Source organism: Oncorhynchus mykiss, chromosome 27 (genome assembly GCF_057628025.1).
Source record: "Oncorhynchus mykiss isolate SJ-2025 chromosome 27, ASM5762802v1, whole genome shotgun sequence".
NCBI lineage: Eukaryota > Metazoa > Chordata > Actinopteri > Salmoniformes > Salmonidae > Oncorhynchus > Oncorhynchus mykiss.
This window is the reverse complement of record NC_143048.1, coordinates 2,584,305-2,603,328: the sequence shown is the minus strand read 5'-3', so window position 1 is coordinate 2,603,328 and position 19,024 is coordinate 2,584,305. Positions and strand designations below refer to the sequence as shown.

Here is a 19,024-nt window from a genome sequence, read left to right as displayed (position 1 = left end):
TAACGCTAGCTAGCTTGCAAGCTATGTAGCGATGTTTTCAAACACGCAGTCATTAGCTAGCGTGATGAATAGCATCAAGAGGAATGGAAAATGTTAACTTACGTTAGCTAGCGTAGGTAGTTCCACATCCACTCAGATCATGACATTTAGTAGTTTTCAGCTGCTTACTTGTGCTAAATTGGCGTTGGTTGATGTTTTGAAAAAAGTTTTCCTATTTAAACCACATGGCTAGCTTGTGATACCTAACAGCCAGCTAGCAAACGGTAGCGAATTAAGATAGTCGATATTCATCAGCCGAGACGAGAGCCAAAACTATTTATAAAATAAACAGAAAATCATCTCGGATTGCACATTTTGGTCACAAACAACCAGGTGTAGGTACTGCTTCTTCTTCTGTGGGTTTTATGGCGGACTACATCCCAAAAATATGTATTGGCGCCACCAACTGGACGGGTTTTTTAAAAAAAGGGGAAAAGAATCTAATCCATACATGATAGAGAAACTAACTTAATCCACCCCCCAAAAAATTGTCAATTGACCAAAACTCCCACTTCTTCCTTCTTTCAAATCTCCATATCTCCCTTCTCAGGCTGTAGGATCTGAGAGGGTGATACGGCTTGTGACAATATTCCATATAACTCCTCCACCGAGAAACCTCTCCGGCACATCCACAATAATACTATTTTCCTGGACCTTCTCTCCACCTTGGCAGTGCCATTAATCACCATAGTTATAAAGGCCACAAAGTCTACCTTCTTAACCTTTGAAATATCAGGGTTCTGCTGATGAAAGGCAACCCCTGCAGCCAGTGGGGTTTCTAGCTTGTATGGCTCCTTGGGCGACCCCCGACCCCTTCAGCCCCCCTCAGACATTTGGAACAACACAAATAAATTATCATAACATTTAAAACTATATATATATATATATATACAAAAATAAGACTCAAATATCAAAAATAAGTAACAAAGACAAATAGAAACAAATTTGTGTTGATTTGGCACTCGAGCATCAATATGTTACCCATCCCCCAACACTGTCAACGAAGAGTCAAGACTAAACCAATTCACCTTGGTGGTGTGCAGACTGGTTTTATATTATTCCTAACGATTCCGCACAAACCAGAAAAAAATCCAACAATATGTCTATGAAACTATGAATGAATTGTGGTTTATTTTGTAGCATTTCGTGGTGTGACTGATTTTACTAATTGCATTACTACTGTACAAAGTTAGAGGTGCGCTATTTGATAGATTCCCCTGCTCCCCCTACCTCGGGCTTCCAGTGGGGAGACCTGAGGTCAACCTACGCCCGCCCCCCTCCCCATCTTGTAGTTCTGAGTGGGAGACCTTCCCAGGCAGTAGCCTGTCTAGCTCACAAGCTAGAATCAGGGGGCCCACTCTGTCAAGGTTAATTGACCCACAGTCCCACATGGTGACATGATATCATTGACGTGACGTGCAAATGAGCGATAGAAAACCGATCACGCAAATGTCACCATTCCGTATTTTTTTGTGCGGGCGCCCTGTCCCGCCCTGGGCGGCTGCCCATGTGCCTCTACCTAAATCCACCACTGCCTGCAGCCTGCAATGAAGGCCTATCCACCACCATGGACACATCAGGAGCACCATTCAAACCCTCAAACCTTTTAACAGCTGCTGCATATGAAATGCTCTGGACAACCTTAACTTTGGCCACATCATTTTCTTTCACCCTTGTCGGGCATTCAAAAGACGTGGCTCCATGGTTCCTACCTCAATTGCAACATGTTACATCACTTTTATAACACATGATATGATCTATTCCACAACTTGGACATCTCAGTTTCTCCCTTCTGCAAACACTTGAAAAATGACCAAAAGCTTTACTATGATCACACTGCATTGGTCTTGGGATAAATGCTCTGACTCTGTAGTTGATATACTCCAACTGCACTTGAGTAGGGAGAGACTCCATTTCAAAAAACAAAAGAACAGATAAACTCTTCACTTATTCATCATTCACCACACGATTCATCCAACATGCATCAATCACTCCCAGAATATTTTTCATTTCTTCAACATCGACTTCCCACGAGACGCCAGATATTAACCCCTTGAGGGGTGACCTGTTCCGAAGAGACGCATACGACACGTCAAACTTATCAAATCGGGTGAGACGCAACACATGTTCCTTCTGATCCGCAGAAGTGCAAAAATCAAATCAGCCCGCCTCTCGTGATCCTCACAGCCTTCACTTCACCCATTACTCTCTCTACCAGTTTGGATAGCTCAAATGGATTCTTCAAGATTGGTATTTCGATTAGCTGCTCCTCATTAATAAACCATGCTCGTACAAGATCCGAAGGGACATTTTCAGCACTTTTCAGCACTCCATTTTCCATTCTTTTGGACAATACTCCAATTCTCCTTGATTCTAGCATCATTAGATTCACAATCCACTTCAGTGTCCGCTTCTGCCATCTTTCCTACAATGTACCGATGCTCCTTGGTAGGTACTCTAGCTGCGTCCTGGACTTTTGGGTGTATCGAAAGGAGTCAGTGTATCAAAAGCGCACTGGTTAGAAGCTCTTGATTGAACAGTGTTGTCTATGCCAATAAAAGTGTTCCCATTGGTCAATTATAGACGTAACTAATACAATATATATACAAAAGTATGTGGACACCCCTTCAAATCAGTGGATTCGGCTAGTTCAACCACACCCGTCGCTGACAGATGTTTAAAATCGAGCACACAGCTATACAATCACCATAAGGCAGTAGAATGGCCTTACTGAAGAGCTCAGAGACTTTCAACATGGCACCATCATAGGATGCCACCTTTCCAACAAGTCAGTTTGTCAAGTTTATGCACTACTAGAGCTGCCCCGGTCAAATGTAAGTGCTGTTATTGTGAAGTGGAAATGTGTCGGAGCAACAATGGCTTAGCCACAAAGTGGTAGGTCACACAAGCTCAAAGAACAGGACCGCCAAGTGCTGAAACGTGTAGAGCGTAAAAATCATCTGTCTTCGGTTGCAACACTCATTACCGAGTTCCAAACTGCATCTGGAAGCAACATCAGCACAATAACTGTTTGTTGCGAGCTTCATGAAATACAGTGCCTTGCGAAAGTATTCGGCCCCCTTGAACTTTGCGACCTTTTGCCACATTTCAGGCTTCAAACATAAAGATATAAAACTGTATTTTTTTGTGAAGAATCAACAACAAGTGGGACACAATCATGAAGTGGAACGACATTTATTGGATATTTCAAACTTTTTTAACAAATCAAAAACTGAAAAATTGGGCGTGCAAAAGTATTCAGCCCCCTTAAGTTAATACTTTGTAGCGCCACCTTTTTCTGCGATTACAGCTGTAAGTCGCTTGGGGTATGTCTCTATCAGTTTTGCACATCGAGAGACTGAAATGTTTTCCCATTCCTCCTTGCAAAACAGCTCGAGCTCAGTGAGGTTGGATGGAGAGCATTTGTGAACAGCAGTTTTCAGTTCTTTCCACAGATTCTCGATTGGATTCAGGTCTGGACTTTGACTTGGCCATTCTAACACCTGGATATGTTTATTTTTGAACCATTCCATTGTAGATTTTGCTTTATGTTTTGGATCATTGTCTTGTTGGAAGACAAATCTCCGTCCCAGTCTCAGGTCTTTTGCAGACTCCATCAGGTTTTCTTCCAGAATGGTCCTGTATTTGGCTCCATCCATCTTCCCATCAATTTTAACCATCCTCCCTGTCCCTGCTGAAGAAAAGCAGGCCCAAACCATGATGCTGCCACCACCATGTTTGACAGTGGGGATGGTGTGTTCAGCTGTGTTGCTTTTACGCCAAACATAACGTTTTGCATTGTTGCCAAAAAGTTCAATTTTGGTTTCATCTGACCAGAGCACCTTCTTCCACATGTTTGGTGTGTCTCCCAGGTGGCTTGTGGCAAACTTTAAATGACACTTTTTATGGATATCTTTAAGAAATGGCTTTCTTCTTGCCACTCTTCCATAAAGGCCAGATTTGTGCAATATACGACTGATTGTTGTCCTATGGACAGAGTCTCCCACCTCAGCTGTAGATCTCTGCATTTCATCCAGAGTGATCATGGGCCTCTTGGCTGCATCTCTGATCAGTCTTCTCCTTGTATGAGCTGAAAGTTTAGAGGGACGGCCAGGTGTTGGTAGATTTGCAGTGGTCTGATACTCCTTCCATTTCAATATTATCGCTTGCACAGTGCTCCTTGGGATGTTTAAAGCTTGGGAAATCTTTTTGTATCCAAATCCGGCTTTAAACTTCTTCACAACAGTATCTCGGGACCTGCCTGGTGTGTTCCTTGTTCTTCATGATGCTCTCTGCGCTTTTAACGGACCTCTGAGACTATCACAGTGCAGGTGCATTTATACGGAGACTTGATTACACACAGGTGGATTGTATTTATCATCATTAGTCATTTAGGTCAACATTGGATCATTCAGAGATCCTCACTGAACTTCTGGAGAGAGTTTGCTGCACTGAAAGTAAAGGGGCTGAATAATTTTGCACGCCCAATTTTTCCGTTTTTGATTTGTTAAAAAAGTTTGAAATATCCAATAAATGTTGTTCCACTTCATGATTGTGTCCCACTTGTTGTTGATTCTTCACAAAAAAATACAGTTTTATATCTTTATGTTTGAAGCCTGAAATGTGGCAAAAGGTCGCAAAGTTCAAGGGGGCTGAATACTTTCGCAAGGCACTGTAGGTTTCCATTGCCGAGCAGCCGCACACAAGCCTAAGATCGCCATGCGCAATGCCAAGCGTCAGTTGGAGTGGTGTAAAGCTTGAGGCCATTGGACTCTGGAGCAGTGGAAACGTGTTCTCTGGAGTGATGAATCACGTTTCACCATCTGGCAGTCCAACAGATGAATCTGGATTTGGCGGATGCCAGGAGAATGCTACCTGCCCCAATGCATAGTGCCAACTGTAAAGTTTGGTGGAGGAGGAATAATGGTCTGGGGCTGTTTTTCATGGTTCAGGCTAGGGCCCTTAGTTCCAGTGAAGGGACATCTTAACACTAAAGCATAAAACATGTAAAATAAAGTTATGCTTTTGAATCATCTATCCATAGAACATTCTTCTAGGTGCTTTTTGGCAAACCTGAGTCAACATTTTGGACAACATGGGTCCCATTATGCCTGGCGAAAACCAAACCCTGCATTCCACAGTAAGAACCTCATACCAACGGTCAAGCATGGTGGTGGTAGTGTGATGGCTTGGGGATGCTTTGCTGCCTCAGGACCTGGACGACTTGCCTTAAATAAAACATTCACAAATCAGAATAACAAATACAATTTGAATTACAACTCTTGATAACTCCATAAAATAAATAATTGTATCCCATAAGGTAATTCAAGAAATAGTGAAATAGACTAGAGACAGGTGTCCCTCATTCAGGGGCAACGCTCTCGGTCCTTCTCGTGGTCCGAAACACACATAGGACTATTAATAAATGATAACCTTCTTCCAATGTATCAGCGCTACAATTAAATCTCACCATATGTCTCTAGCCTTTCTGGTGAGGGTGATCAGGCCTCACCAGAAAGTCAGAACAGAGATCAGAGGTCATGCAACCCCATTAAGTGAGTGTTTCTTTCCCCTTTCTTTCCCTCTTCCTCAGACTCATTGTTTAAAAACATTTCAAACATTTTGTGTACCAGTTTTACATTGGGTTGTTCTGTACATTTCTGAGCAATAGACTTGCATGTTTGCAAGCAAAACTTGCACAATAGATACTTCATAAAATGTTATTTGTGTGCCATTTAAGCTGCATCCTTTCTAACCCATGAAAAAAACACTAAAACCAAATAAAAAGACCCCACACAATAAATGAAGCACAGTATTAACATCACTAACAAATATTCATAACAGGTGGGTTGTGTGTAGGTGCTGTCGTGGGTGGTAAAATGTAGGGTAAAAACAAACAAAATGGCCTGGCATTACTTCATTTTGGAGCTCCCTTAACAACCGGATCTGGGTACCTTTATACTGTTCCTGCCTCAGGACGCCTTTCAATGGGAGAGATACAGAATCATTGGTAAACTCATCAGAAAATTTGGTAGTGGACATTCCATCAGTCCTGGAAGAAATAAAATAAACATATACTTAGTTTTCTTCATTTTAATCAGTCCTAAAAATTCTTAATCAAGTTTACTGCATCTTTGGGCATTATGTCTTGATAAAACCATGCGTACCCAGAATCATACTTGAGACACATCAGATGATACAGTGTCCCATTAAGCAGAATAGGCATCTTCTAAAGTAAACAATCCCAGTGCCCCTTTCTTGTAATCTTATCATTTTTACCTGTTGCATTGACTTATGTTCTGTACTGACTGTCCCTGTGACATCAACTAGTCAAAATATGAAACATGTTGTTTAACAACTCTACTAGGTCCTTCAAAATGTTGGTGCTGGCTTATAAGCTCAATATTCAAACATTTACTTGGATCTACTTCAATTTTGGACACAGTTCCACGTAATGTAATAATATTATTGTTTTAGATTACATTACCTTCTTACTTAAATCACTGGTGTTACCCAAACTATAGAATTGAGTAATAATAATTGAAAATGGTCAACAACATCTCTCATTCAATTATTCATACCTCTGTCTCAAATGTCCCATTGTGTCACTTACAGTCTGTTTGAGTTCAGTGAGTACCACTCACTTTCAATGGCGGCTTATCTATTTGTCCACAGGAAGCTCATCTCTAACCCAAACACCAGAGGCTCAATCCCTCTGTTCGTCATGTGACCTTGTATTAAAACCTCAGCATTTTCAAATTACTAAAATATCTGAAAGGCACTAATAACATATTACCATTCACATACTGGCAACACTCATTACATCTGACATCAACTGATAGATCGTACCGTTAATCTTTCCACTTTACCTTCTTTATCAATGTCTTTGTTTCTCTCCATATCTGTTACCTTCAACTAAAACCCTTCTAAACTTTCCAGCAGAAAAAAACATTCTCAATCACTACTGCTAAGACACATCACTCTCAAACAATGTCCTGCTTTTACCCCTATTGCAAGGTTTAAAATCAAACAAAACAAACATGATAACTTTCTCCATATTGGAAGGCATTGTTTTCATTTTAGTCTACCCTTACAATGTTACTCTATGTATTTATTACCAATTTCTGTATTCACTTTCTGCTTCACATTATTATTTTAAGAGGAATATGTAATGCACCAAATTTATAAAATACATCGGCCAAATCAGAAGGGAAGAGAAACTTTGGAGGGAGCGTCCTTTTTGAGGTAGCTCTCGAGACTAGAGTATTATAACTAGGCTAACACTACTGATCAGTCCACTGTAGATGGAGTGATCTGTCCATAATAAGTCTGGCACCAGAGACAGGATAGACTGGGCCTTAAGTTTAGTTAATTAACAAGTCTCTACGTGTTCAACATTAATTGGTTCAATTTAAAAAGGCATGGGTTTTGTTGGTAGAGGAAATCCCATAAGCATTTATAGTTTTATTGGTTAGGGGTAAATCAGGTCCCGTACTTTAACCAAAAGTGGATATAGTGGCTCTCGTATCTACCAACCATAATGTTTAGGCCAGATTAATCTATTTTTACCCGTGGGCATTGCAGTACCAAAGATTTTGTTTCCCCTAAGGGGCGTCCCTATAGTGGCTGGTTAATTTAATTTCTAATGAAGACTCTGATTAACATGGCATTATATTTTTTCAGTTAAATGCTGTTTTAAAAGCATAGAAAACATGCCAATCTTTGTTTGAGACTTTATTTCCCGAGACCATTTAGACAGTCATACAATGCTTTGATCTTATCTTTATCAAATGATCCATAAAGGGACTACTCTGAACATTTCTCAGAATACTTTTTACACCACTTACGTACATCTACGTGTGGGTATACAAGTTGTATATATATTGTTTTTTCCATTGTTTATCAAATCCGTGGGGCGACGCACAATTGGCCTAGTGTCGTCCGGGTTAGGGAGGGCTTGGCCGGTAGGGATGTCCTTGTCTCGCGCACCAGCGACTCCTGTGGCGGGCTGGGTGCAGTGCGCGCTAACCAAGGTTGCCAGGTTTCCTCCAACACATTGGTGCGGCTGGCTTCCGGGTTGGATACGCGCTGTGTTAAGAAGCATTGCGGCTTGGTTGGATTGTGTATCGGAGGACACATGACTTTCAACCTTCGTCTCTCCCGAGCCCGTACGGGAGTTGTAGCGATGAGACAAGATAGTAGCTACTAAAACAATTGGATACCACGAAAAAGGGGTAAAATTAAAAAAAATATATTAAAAAATTGTTTAACTTGGGTCAAACAATTTGGGTAGCCTTCCACAAGCTTCCCACATTAAGATCTATATTTCATAGGACTTCATCGTTATTAGAACTTATGGGTTGAAGTTTTTTTTGTGCAGATGATCAGATATTCAGGTCGGGTGATTTTTGGCCAATTCCCCCTGACAGAGCTGGTGTAACTGAGTCAGGGCTTTTTCAGATCTGCCCACAAATTTTCTATAGGATTGAGGTCAGGGCTTTGTGATGGCCAATACCTAAACTTTGTTGTCCTTAAGCCATTTTGCCACAACTTTGGAAGTATGCTTGGGGTCATTGTCCATTTGGAAAACCCATTTGCGACCAAGCTTTAACTACCTGACTGATGTATTGAGATTGACATTGACATTTCCCACGATGCCATCTATTTTGTGAAGTGCACCAGTCCCTCCTGCAGCAAAGCACCCCCACAACATGATGCTGCCACCCCCATGCTTCACGGTTGGGATGGTGTTCTTCGGCTTGCAAGCCTCCCTCTTTTTCCTCCAAACATAACGATGGTCATTATGGCCAAACAGTTCTATTTTTGATTCATCAGACCAGAGGACATTTATACAAAGAGTACAATCTTTGTCCCCATGTGCAGTTGCAAACTGTAGTCTGGCTTTTTTTTATGGCAGTTTTGGAGCAGTGGCTTCTTCCTTGCTGAGACGCCTTTCAGGTTATGTCAGCATAATTTTCTGGAATTTTCCAAGCTGTTTAAAGGCACAGTCAACTTAGTGAATGTAAACTTCTGACCCACTGGAATTGTGATACAGTGAATTATAAGTGAAATAATCTGTCTGTAAACAATTGTTGGAAAAATTACTTGTGTCATGCACAAAGTAGATGTCCTAACCGACTTGGCAAAGCTATAGTTTGTTAACAAGAAATTTGTGGAGTGATTGAAAAACGAGTTTTAATGACTCCAACCAAAGTGTATGTAAACTTCCGACTTCAACTGTACATATGAAGTGGATAAAATGGTATGTAAACATTTTTTTAAGTGACAGTGTTCCAAATGACAGTGTTCCATGTTTATGTACATAGGTAGCAGCATCTAAGGTGCAGGGTTGAGTAACCGGGTGGTAGCCGGCTCGTGACAGTGACTAATGTTCATTGCAGCACTGTGGGAGGAGGCCGATTATTTAACAGTGCGATAGAAGCTGTTTTTCAGTCTCTCGGTCCCAGCTTTGATGCACCTTTTACTGACCTTGCCTTCTGGATGGTAATGGGGTGAACAGACCGGGAGTCGGGTGGCTGAGGTCCTTGATGATCTTTAAACCTTAGGGGTCAAGCCGAATTTCTTCCGTTTCCTGACGTTGAAGAGGAGCTGTCACGCCTTCTTCGCTACACTGTGTGGGTGGATCATTTCAGATTGTCAGCGATGTGTATGCCGAGGAACTTGAAGCTTTATACCTTCTCCACTGCAGCCCCATCAATGTGGATGGCGTGCTCCCTCTACTGTCTCCTGAAGTCCACAATCAGCTTTTTCCTTTTGTTAACATTGAGGGAGAGGTTATTACCTCTGTAAGCCCATCATGCACATTCAACAGAGGTTATCAGCATTCAGTTCACTCTTCTTACACCGTTACACACGTAGCACGCGCTCCATCAGGTGTATCTCACTGACCATCGCTAAAGCCAACACCTCATTTGGCCACCTTTCCTTCCAGTTCTCTGCTGCCTGTGACTGGAACGAATTGCAAAAATCGCTGAAGTTGGAGACTTTTATCTCCCTCACCAACTTTAAACATCTGCTATCTGAGCAGCTAACCGATCGCTGCAGCTGTACATAGTCCATCGGTAAATAGCCCACCCAATTTACCTACCCCATCCCCATACTGTTTTTATTTATTTACTTTTCTGCTCTTTTGCACACCAGTATCTCTACCTGCACATGACCATTTGATCATTTATCACTCCAGTGTTAACCTGCTAAATTGTAATTATTAGCCTACCTCCTCATGCCTTTTGCACACAATGTAAATAGACAATTTTTTTATTTTTTCTACTGTGTTATTGACTTGTTTATTGTTTACTCCATGTGTAACTTTGTGTTGTTGTCTGTTCACACTGCTATGTGTTTATCTTGGCCAGGTCGCAGTTGTAAATGAGAACTTGTTCTCAACTAGCCTACCTGGTTAAATAAAGGTGAAATAAAATGAAAAAAAAAAAATGTAACATCGTCCCCCCCATCTGACTCCACACTGAAATAACAATTTGCTAATTGCCAATGTCAGGCTGGGTCTGTAGCTCTAAGGCCGTATTTAGACAGGCAACCCAATTCCCATCAGATCATTGTCAGAGCTGATCTGATTGGTCAAAAGACAGAATTGGGCTTCCTGTCTAAATGCAGCCTATTTAGCCAATAATTAAAATGATCATTTATTAGCTAGCTTATAAAGTGTCTAATTAAGTGGCTCGTTCCTAAAAACAGGTAGCTTAGTACTCAAACTCTGGAAGAACTTAATCTATTCTTTATTTTCTAGTTTAAAAACTTTTTTTCTCCCCAGTTGGTAGTTTTACAGTCTTGTCCCATCGCTGCAACTCCACTACAGACTCGGGAGAGACGAAGGTCGAGAGCCATGAGTCCTCCGAAACACGACCCTGCCAAGGCGCACTTCTTCTTGACACACTGCTCGCTTAACCCAGAAGCCAGCCACACCAATGTATCAGAGGAAACACCATTCAGCCTGTAGGCTGACTTTCTATCTTCAGAGGCTTGAACATTTTTCTAATAAAAGATAACCTTTTGACCAACGACCCCAAAAGTTCTATATAGAAACCGAATTAACCATTTTTTCTAAGTGGGGTTCAAGCCCAGTCAGTGGCAAGTGAAGGGAGAAAGTGAAACAAATAATCTAGCACAGTGATGCTGGTTATATGAACCAATTACTGTATTTTTCCCTGTTTGAAGCAGTCCAACTGTAGATTTGTACAACAGATTCTGACCAAAGTATCTAAATTAGTCACATTGTAGACATATCAGATGAAATGTTAAAGAACAGAATATCACAATGTTTTTTCATTAAATGTCAAGTAAGGAGCTGAGCAATCACAAGACATTACTTGAACATATGGCTATAGTCAGATTAGAATCAAAGGATTCACTACTTACCCACTGGGCACACACTGATTGAATCAATCATTTCAATGAAATTACGTTAAACCGATGTGGATTAGAAGTCTGTGGCCAGTGGGTATCTTGTCCATTAATTTGGAGTTGTGGCATAGCTTATATTTTCTATTAATTTAGATATAAAATATCAATAGAACAATAATCATCAATAGAGAAATTGTTTTATTTTTGAAACATTTCAAAGTAATAAACATTGCATTAATATTCACAGTGACTCACGCAACTCAAGAAGACAACAACAACAAAACAACACAAATATAACAGCAAATGCAAACCAGTAAAATTACACTTTACTGAAGTAATAAATGGAAACAGACAAACAAACAACAAGATTTCTTTTTTAAACTCCCCGACGGACACAGGTGCTGCCCTGTAGATCTGTTGTCCACGGCTTGTTTTTGAGTAATTGTATGAATATCCCCTGTAAGACAAGCAGGGTACAAAAGATTGGGCAACAATGATTTCTTTGACTAGTTCATGTAACAGATGGGAAATTGTTAGCTAACTAGTGTTGGCTAGCCCATCACCTGCCTGGAGACTTGAGATAGCGTTGTCCTCTCTTTGCCCAACCAAGACCATGGTTTTGGTAGGATAATGGTTAGCTTGCGCGTTAGCTTTGGGAGTAGGAAGTGTCTTTGGTTGCATCCCAAATGGCTATATAGTGCACCACTTTTGACCAGAGCCCTATACTGCACTATATAGGGATTAATGTGTAATTTGGGACTCAACTTTGTAGGCGCAATTACTCACCCTGTTGGTGGTGCTGATGGACCTCTCTTACAGGAACAGCAGAGCATGACCCCACCTAGAATGGCCGACCTGTATAGACCTGTACCCAGCTCAAACCTACAGGGACAGAGAATGAATCAACTTTACGTGTGTGTGTATAACCAAATCAGAATGATTCCTTCAATAAAATGTTTTTATTAACAAGGTTTTAATTGATTGGTTGAGGATCTAACTAGAATGCCAATTCCCAGGCAGTACCTTCAGCTTTTGGGATGTGTATTCACCTTACTCCTGCAAGGAATGGATCATGGAACTCCTGCACCACCCGCGCAGCGTACCATGACACAGCAGTCAAGGTGGAAAGACCTGCAGGAGAGGCAGATTGAGATGGTTGATAAACGGCAGAAGAAAGAGAGATGCGGAGTGGGGGGGAAGAAGAAGCGAGAGAGAGAGATTGGTACTCAGGTGATGATGCTGGCAGTTGGGGACACACCTGATAAGATGAACAAGCTGCCGCAGGACAGAGTGATTTCGCCCTTGACCTGTTCAGAAGTGCTGCCGATCTCTGTGCATTTCAGCCCCCGCACTGACACAATGATGGACGCTAGACCCAGGAGCAGAGCGATGATCATCAGGGCTCGACATGCCTGTATGTAATCTGACCACAGGAAGAAACAGAGTTCCAGTCAACAACAGACATTGGATCGATAGAGGGCCTGAGCAGACTGGGCCTTGGAGTCAATACGGGAAATGTGCTCAACTCTATCCCCTTGCGTGTCTCACAACACACACACACACTAAAGAAGGCATAGCAGAAATTTTGCAGGGTGTGCTAGTGGGACATGTTGCCTAAAGAAAATAAACAGACTTCAATTGATGCTATCAAGCAAGTACTGGTGGCCTTTTTTCATTGTTAGACACCGCTAAATGCCTATTTCAACTTCCTGTATGTCAACTACAGAACACACAAACAAATGGCGTTAAATCAGATATAGGGTGTGTCTAATATACAGAACTGTAGCAATACATGGATCATTCATGTTTTCTGAAGTGACACTTCATTGAAAATATGAAGACAGATTGTGTTGCTCTTATTCTTAAAACATTTGGCAACATCAGGAATCCAACAAAGCGGACTAGTTAAGGTTGCTGTATGTAATTGACTGACCTTCACACAGCAAAATCGCATCGCACAACATTAACCATTTGTTTAAGAGGGAGTGACAGAGGAGCAGGAAACTTTTCCCTTTAGAGTTCCCTTTGACAAGGGGTGTCAAACTCATTTGCCAATAATGTTTGGGACAGGTTTTGGAGATTATCTATTGGTCCAGTTTGGAAGTAGCAGTCAGTCCAGAACCTACCAGGCAGAGCGAGCATAGACTCAAAGTCTTTCCAGTTCCTAATGCCGGCGCTGTTCTCGGCACACGAGTGAAATAGATTCTGGAACTGACGTGTGGATACGATGACACTGACAGACACTGAGGACATCTTCCAGTAGTCATTGGCTAGTGAGGAGCCTGTGAGCAGGCAGCTTGCTACGCACAACAGGAACCCAGTTAGTTCCACCGCCGTCGACATGATCACCCAGAGCACACACACACACAAGTGTAGGAAAAGGCTTCTAATGGCTTGAGGTTGAAACCCTCAGACACACAGGATGATTGAAAATGGCCTCACGAGATATGTAAGTTGTCCTATGTTCCTGCTTGGTGTCCAATGTGCTGGGTGTCTGTTGTCTTGTTTCAAAAGCAGTGATAAGTGATAAGAGGCAAGTAAAAACCATAGAGGCTTCACCTATAAGGTGACAGTGACAAGGGTTTTGAGCTTAGGGGTAGTCTAAGGAGATAAACAATATGAAAGATTGGTTAATCGAAAGCAATGACACTGTTTGACTTCCTCAACTATTAAATCAGGAGTTTCACAATAGATACCTGCCATTGGTATCTCCTTAGAATATGCTCACTATTATTTTCAGGTTAGACAAAACTCTTTTATTCTCTCTCTGTAACAATGAAAGTACTCTGACCTTTGGTGGTAAGGTGACTACGGTTCTGACTTCAGTTCTTCATTCTTATGAACATGTGGTTATCTAGGAGCCTGTTGCTGTGTCATAGAGGTGAAAGGAAACCAAGGTCAGTGTGACTGTCAATGATTGACTGAGCGATCATACAATGATACATACTTGTGCGATTTACATCCAGAGTACTTTCATGGCCTGAAACTGAGACCATATGGCATGCATTCTTCAATCCGGAGGTAGCCAGGTGAAAGTGTCCGTCACATTGGAAAGGAATTCAAAAAGACTACCGTACTACAGTGTCCATTATGAGAACAGCTTCAAAAAGTCCTGCTGAGGCTGTCCTAATATAGAAGCTGTACTACAGGCATGCTACAATTTATTTAACAGATACAGTATGTCAGTCTCAACTACACAATACTTTTGTAACGCAAATACTTCTTTAGATCTTTGCTCAGTTTCTTAATTAATTTGTGCTGTATGGACACTTATCAAAGCAGAATATTCACCTTACAAATGTAAAACTGCATCAAGAGTCTAAGGATTTTAATGTAACTGCTAGGGTCACACTGTTGGCTGGCATTTGTTAATCGAAAGGCGCCTTTGCAATGTTTATATAGTGCTTTTGCCCACAAACCAATGTCCGTGCATACACACTCCTCATTTTGGAACTTGAGGCATCTACCAGGGAAGGAAGTATGTCTTTGTGGTATCCGAGGAAGATATTTGACAGTTTATACCCTGTTGTAAAGTACAGGAGAAGGGGGATCTTTCTCCCCCTTTAGTATCAAGCAAAGGAATGTCTTTGTTAACAGACAGCTTTTCTCGCCAAAACTCTAACACGTCCAAAACTGAATACTGGATCAATATTTCTAACATAAGAATGTGGGGAATGGTCAGTGTGGTCAGTATTTTGTTATATCATTAACACTGGTATAAAATAAATACTGTAACTTGGAAAGTATATCCCCTTTATCTGTCAAGTTTCCATCCAATGTTGTGCATATAATATGGAAAATTATTGACGTATATTTGTTAAGATATGAATGTGATTTTAGGAGGGATAAGAGAATCTCCTATCTACTGTTCATAGTAAGTAGCCACGCCCTGAATGAGGTCAGAGAGCATGTCAGACTGACGGAACCGTCCCCTTTTGACTTGAGTGCATAAAAGGATTGCCCACAGAAATTAACAGTAGACCAGGAAAGATGGGGAGTTGCAGCCCAAGTCTAAAGTGGTTTAAACGCTGAATCTCAGAGACCAGGAAACATGAGGTGAGAGCTACATCTTTGAAATGGTTGGAACTTTAAACCTCAACATGAGGTGAAGAAATAAACTCACCTTCTTTTAGACCAGAGAGACGGCGAGCTGCAGCTCATGTCCACCGTGGTCCGAATCCTGAATACCAACACGAGGGGTAAAATAAATTCCCCTCTCAGACAATCACTGGTACAGCTGATTAGCTGTCCTGAGTCAAATATCTCAAACTCTTCAAACCATCCTACTACTCTTGTCAAATCACACATGATTCCTTATTCCAAATGGGCAGCGGTTCATGTGCAAACTATATGATAAATGTGAGGATAGTTCTGAAAAGTATCGACGATGAGTGTCTTTTTCTCTTGCTCCATGTTGTTGTGTAAAAAGCCACCGTATTGTAAAAGTCCACTAGGGACCTTTGTCTCATGTATTAAGTGTATATGTTATCCTGTTATTATATAGTTAGCTAGTAAATACATAATTAAACCAATTTGTGTAGTACTGAATCAAGAGTAAGGATTCAGTTTTTGCAGATGGATGAGATTACAACTGTTCCGAATGATGATATGATAAGAGATAATGATTATTAAGATGACTGTTTATTGATGTGATAGGTAAAGACATTTAAAGTTTAATTCAAGATAACTCTTTAAACGACCTCTTCCGTTATACAAACAATAGCCCATAATGACAAAGCAAAAAAAGTTTTTTTAGAAATGTTTGAAATGTTTGCATTCAGACCCTTTACTCAATACTTAATTGAAGCACCTTTGGCAGCGATTACAGCCTACAATCTCCTTGGTTATGACGCTACAAGCTTGGCACAACTGTATTTAGGGAGTTTCTCCCATTCCTCTCTGCAGATCCTCTCAAGCTCTGTCAGGATGAATGGGTGTTGCTGATCAGCTATTTTCAGGTCGTGTTCGATCGGGTTCAAGTCCGGGCCACTCAAGGACATTCAGAAATTTGTCCCAGGCCACTCCTGCGTTGCCTTGGCTGTGTGCTTAGGGTCGTTGTCCTATTGGAAGGTGAACCTTCGCCCCAGTCTGAGGTCCGGAACGCTCTGGAGCAGGTTTGCATCAAGGATCTCTATGTACTTTGTTCTGTTCATCTTTGCCTCGATCCTGACTGGTCTCCCAGTCTCTGCCACTGAAAAACATCCCCACAGCATGATTCTGCCACCACCATGCTTCACCGTAGGGATGGTGCCAGGTTTCCTCCAGATGTGACACTTGGCATTCAAGCCAAATAGTTCAATCTTGGTTTCATCAGACCAGAGAATCTTTTGGCAAACTCCATGCGGGCTGCCATGTTACTTTTACTGAGGAGTTGCTTCCGTCTGGTCACTAAAGGCCTGAAAAAGCCCTGATTGGTGGAGTGCTGCAGAGATGGCTGTGCTTCCGGTAGGTTCTCCCATCTCCATAGAGGAACTATAGAGCTCTATTAGAGTGACTATCGGGTTCTTGGTCACCTCCCTGACCAAGGTCCTTCTCCAACGATTGTTCAGTTTGGCTAGGCGGCCAGCTCTAGGAAGTGTCTTGGTGGTTCTAAACTTGTTCCATTTAAGAAGGATGGAGGCCACTGTGTTCTTGGGGACCTTCAATGCTGCAGAAATGTTTTGGTACCCTTCCCCAGATCTGTGCCTCGACACAATTGTTGCAGGAATTTAATTCCTCTGTTTTAATTCCCAATTAAAATTAAACACTGTCAATTCATAAGAATTTGTAAGATCCTTATTTTATAGAGATCGACAGAGCCCGGTCTTAAAGTCAAATAGCAGCCTTTATTCACGAGTACTGAACACGATACAGTTTACCACAGGTTATAAACTGAAAATGACGTCATTAGTTTCAGCACCAACCCGTGCCATCTCCGTTCCAGTACAAAGGCTGTATGGTTCTCACATCGTCTCTCCCTATTAAGATCATATAATTTATAAGTCAAGGTCTTCTTGTGTAGATAAGCATTCTAGCCAGTCTGAAGATATCGTTCATTCATTTCTACCAAGGAACAGACAGTCATTGTTCTAACTCTTGACCACATTCACACACATTATATTCAGTACTGGGATCAAGAAAGAAAACTCATACATATACAGCAACATAATAGTATTCTGATTAGTACATATACAGTAACATAATAGTATTCTGATTAGTCAGTCCTGATTGAAATGTATACATAATTAGTCATCATTGATAAAAATTCCCTTAACAACAACCCTGTCTCGAAGCTCTACAGACAACTTCTTCGACCTCATGTCTTGGTTTTTACTCTGACATGCACTGTCAACTGTTGGACCTTATATAGACAGGTGTGCGCCTTTCCAAATCATATCCAATCAATTGAATTTACCACAGTTGGACTCCAATCAAGTTGTAGAAACATTTCAAGGATGATCAGTAGGAAACAGGATGCAGCAGAGCTCAATTTCGAGTCTCATAGCAAAGGGTCTGAAAACTGTTTTCGCTTTGTCATTATGGGGTATTCTGTATAGATTGCTGAGGATTTTTTTGAACATGGTTAAAACTATAGTTTGGATGGTCAGTTCATGCATCCATGGCGCTCTTTGAATTTGAAAGTGGTTACATTTCTCCAACAACTTTCCTCCGCTGTTTACCAAAACTATTTTGTTTTTGTTTAAACTAAAGATTGGCCCTTTAATACTCCATGTGAGTATTGCACTGAGCCCTCCATGTGTCTCTCAACTGGTAGCCCCAGTACAGTCTTGTATCTCTGGCACTGCACAGAGCCCACAGGTCATTCACAGGCCCTCAAACTGCCAGTTGTTGGTTGTGACAGCCTGAGAGTGGCTGTGGACCCTCCAGGAATAGGAACTAGTGTCGCTGTTCTCCAGACACCAGCCCATCACCCCTAAAGACAGACCCAGGACCTGGAAGGCTAAAAGCTTAGTGGTCAGTCATGCTGCCTGATTTACTTGGAAGAGAGAAGGCAGAACAAAATGTTTTTGTTATGTAGTAGTTATTAACCTACAAACAATGAGTGTTAGCTATATCCCAGTTGGCAAAACTGGTTGCACTGTCGTCAATATGATGTATTTTATGTCATCATGGTCAGATTGTATGATGGTTGTACAAAGACGTTTTGTTAATGTGGTTTTAACAACCAGGAAAATACTTTATCTGAACTACCGACATACAGTGCCTATACCCTTTGACTTATTCCACATTTTGTTGTTGTAGTCTCATAGTCTCTCGATTTTCTCACCCTACACACAATACCCTATTCAGTCCTAAGAGTGCACTTTTTATCTCATCTTTTGCGTTATGATCTCAGTCTTTCATGTGCCTTTTTGACATCCTGTTAAAAAACAAAAAGCGCACATGACTTCTGATAAAGGTGTGAGTGACATCCTTTCTGTATCCAGGTGACAACAGTGATTCAGGGGTACAAAGCCTGCCCTACTGTATGAAAAGATGTATAGTTTTACAGCTTAGTTAATGGTTTACTGGTGAAGGACTGAAGAGGGAGCAGACCATCACCTTTCTCAGTTTGATAGACATGAGACTCTTTTAGTGAAATAGTAAAGGCAATCCTACATGG

General features: G+C 41.3%; 3 protein-coding genes across 6 annotated transcripts in view; 1 reads left to right on the top strand and 2 right to left on the bottom strand.

Moving 5' to 3' along the window:
• atg16l1 (autophagy related 16 like 1) overlaps nt 1-488 on the bottom strand; it is a 54,625-nt gene extending 54,137 nt beyond the window's left edge. For 2 of the 3 annotated variants that reach the window (XM_021587226.3, XM_021587228.3), the window contains exon 1: nt 103-481. The gene's annotated coding sequence lies outside the window, so the exon portion shown is untranslated. Of the gene's footprint in view, nt 1-102 lie in introns of all 3 variants that reach the window. The other variant, XM_021587227.3, reaches the window with a different exon arrangement.
• The window catches only part of LOC110507309 (fibroblast growth factor 12), a 256,067-nt gene that overhangs the window by 45,383 nt on the left and 191,660 nt on the right, over nt 1-19,024 (top strand). The gene's annotated exons all lie outside the window — the stretch shown is intronic.
• LOC110507041 (claudin-15-like) lies at nt 12,467-18,380 on the bottom strand (the record flags this gene model as incomplete). The annotated part of the gene is made up of 4 exons (XM_090223440.1): nt 12,467-12,552; nt 12,680-12,844; nt 13,548-13,721; nt 18,227-18,380. Coding segments are annotated over 4 exons (579 nt in total), but the record flags the coding sequence as incomplete, so codon positions are not given.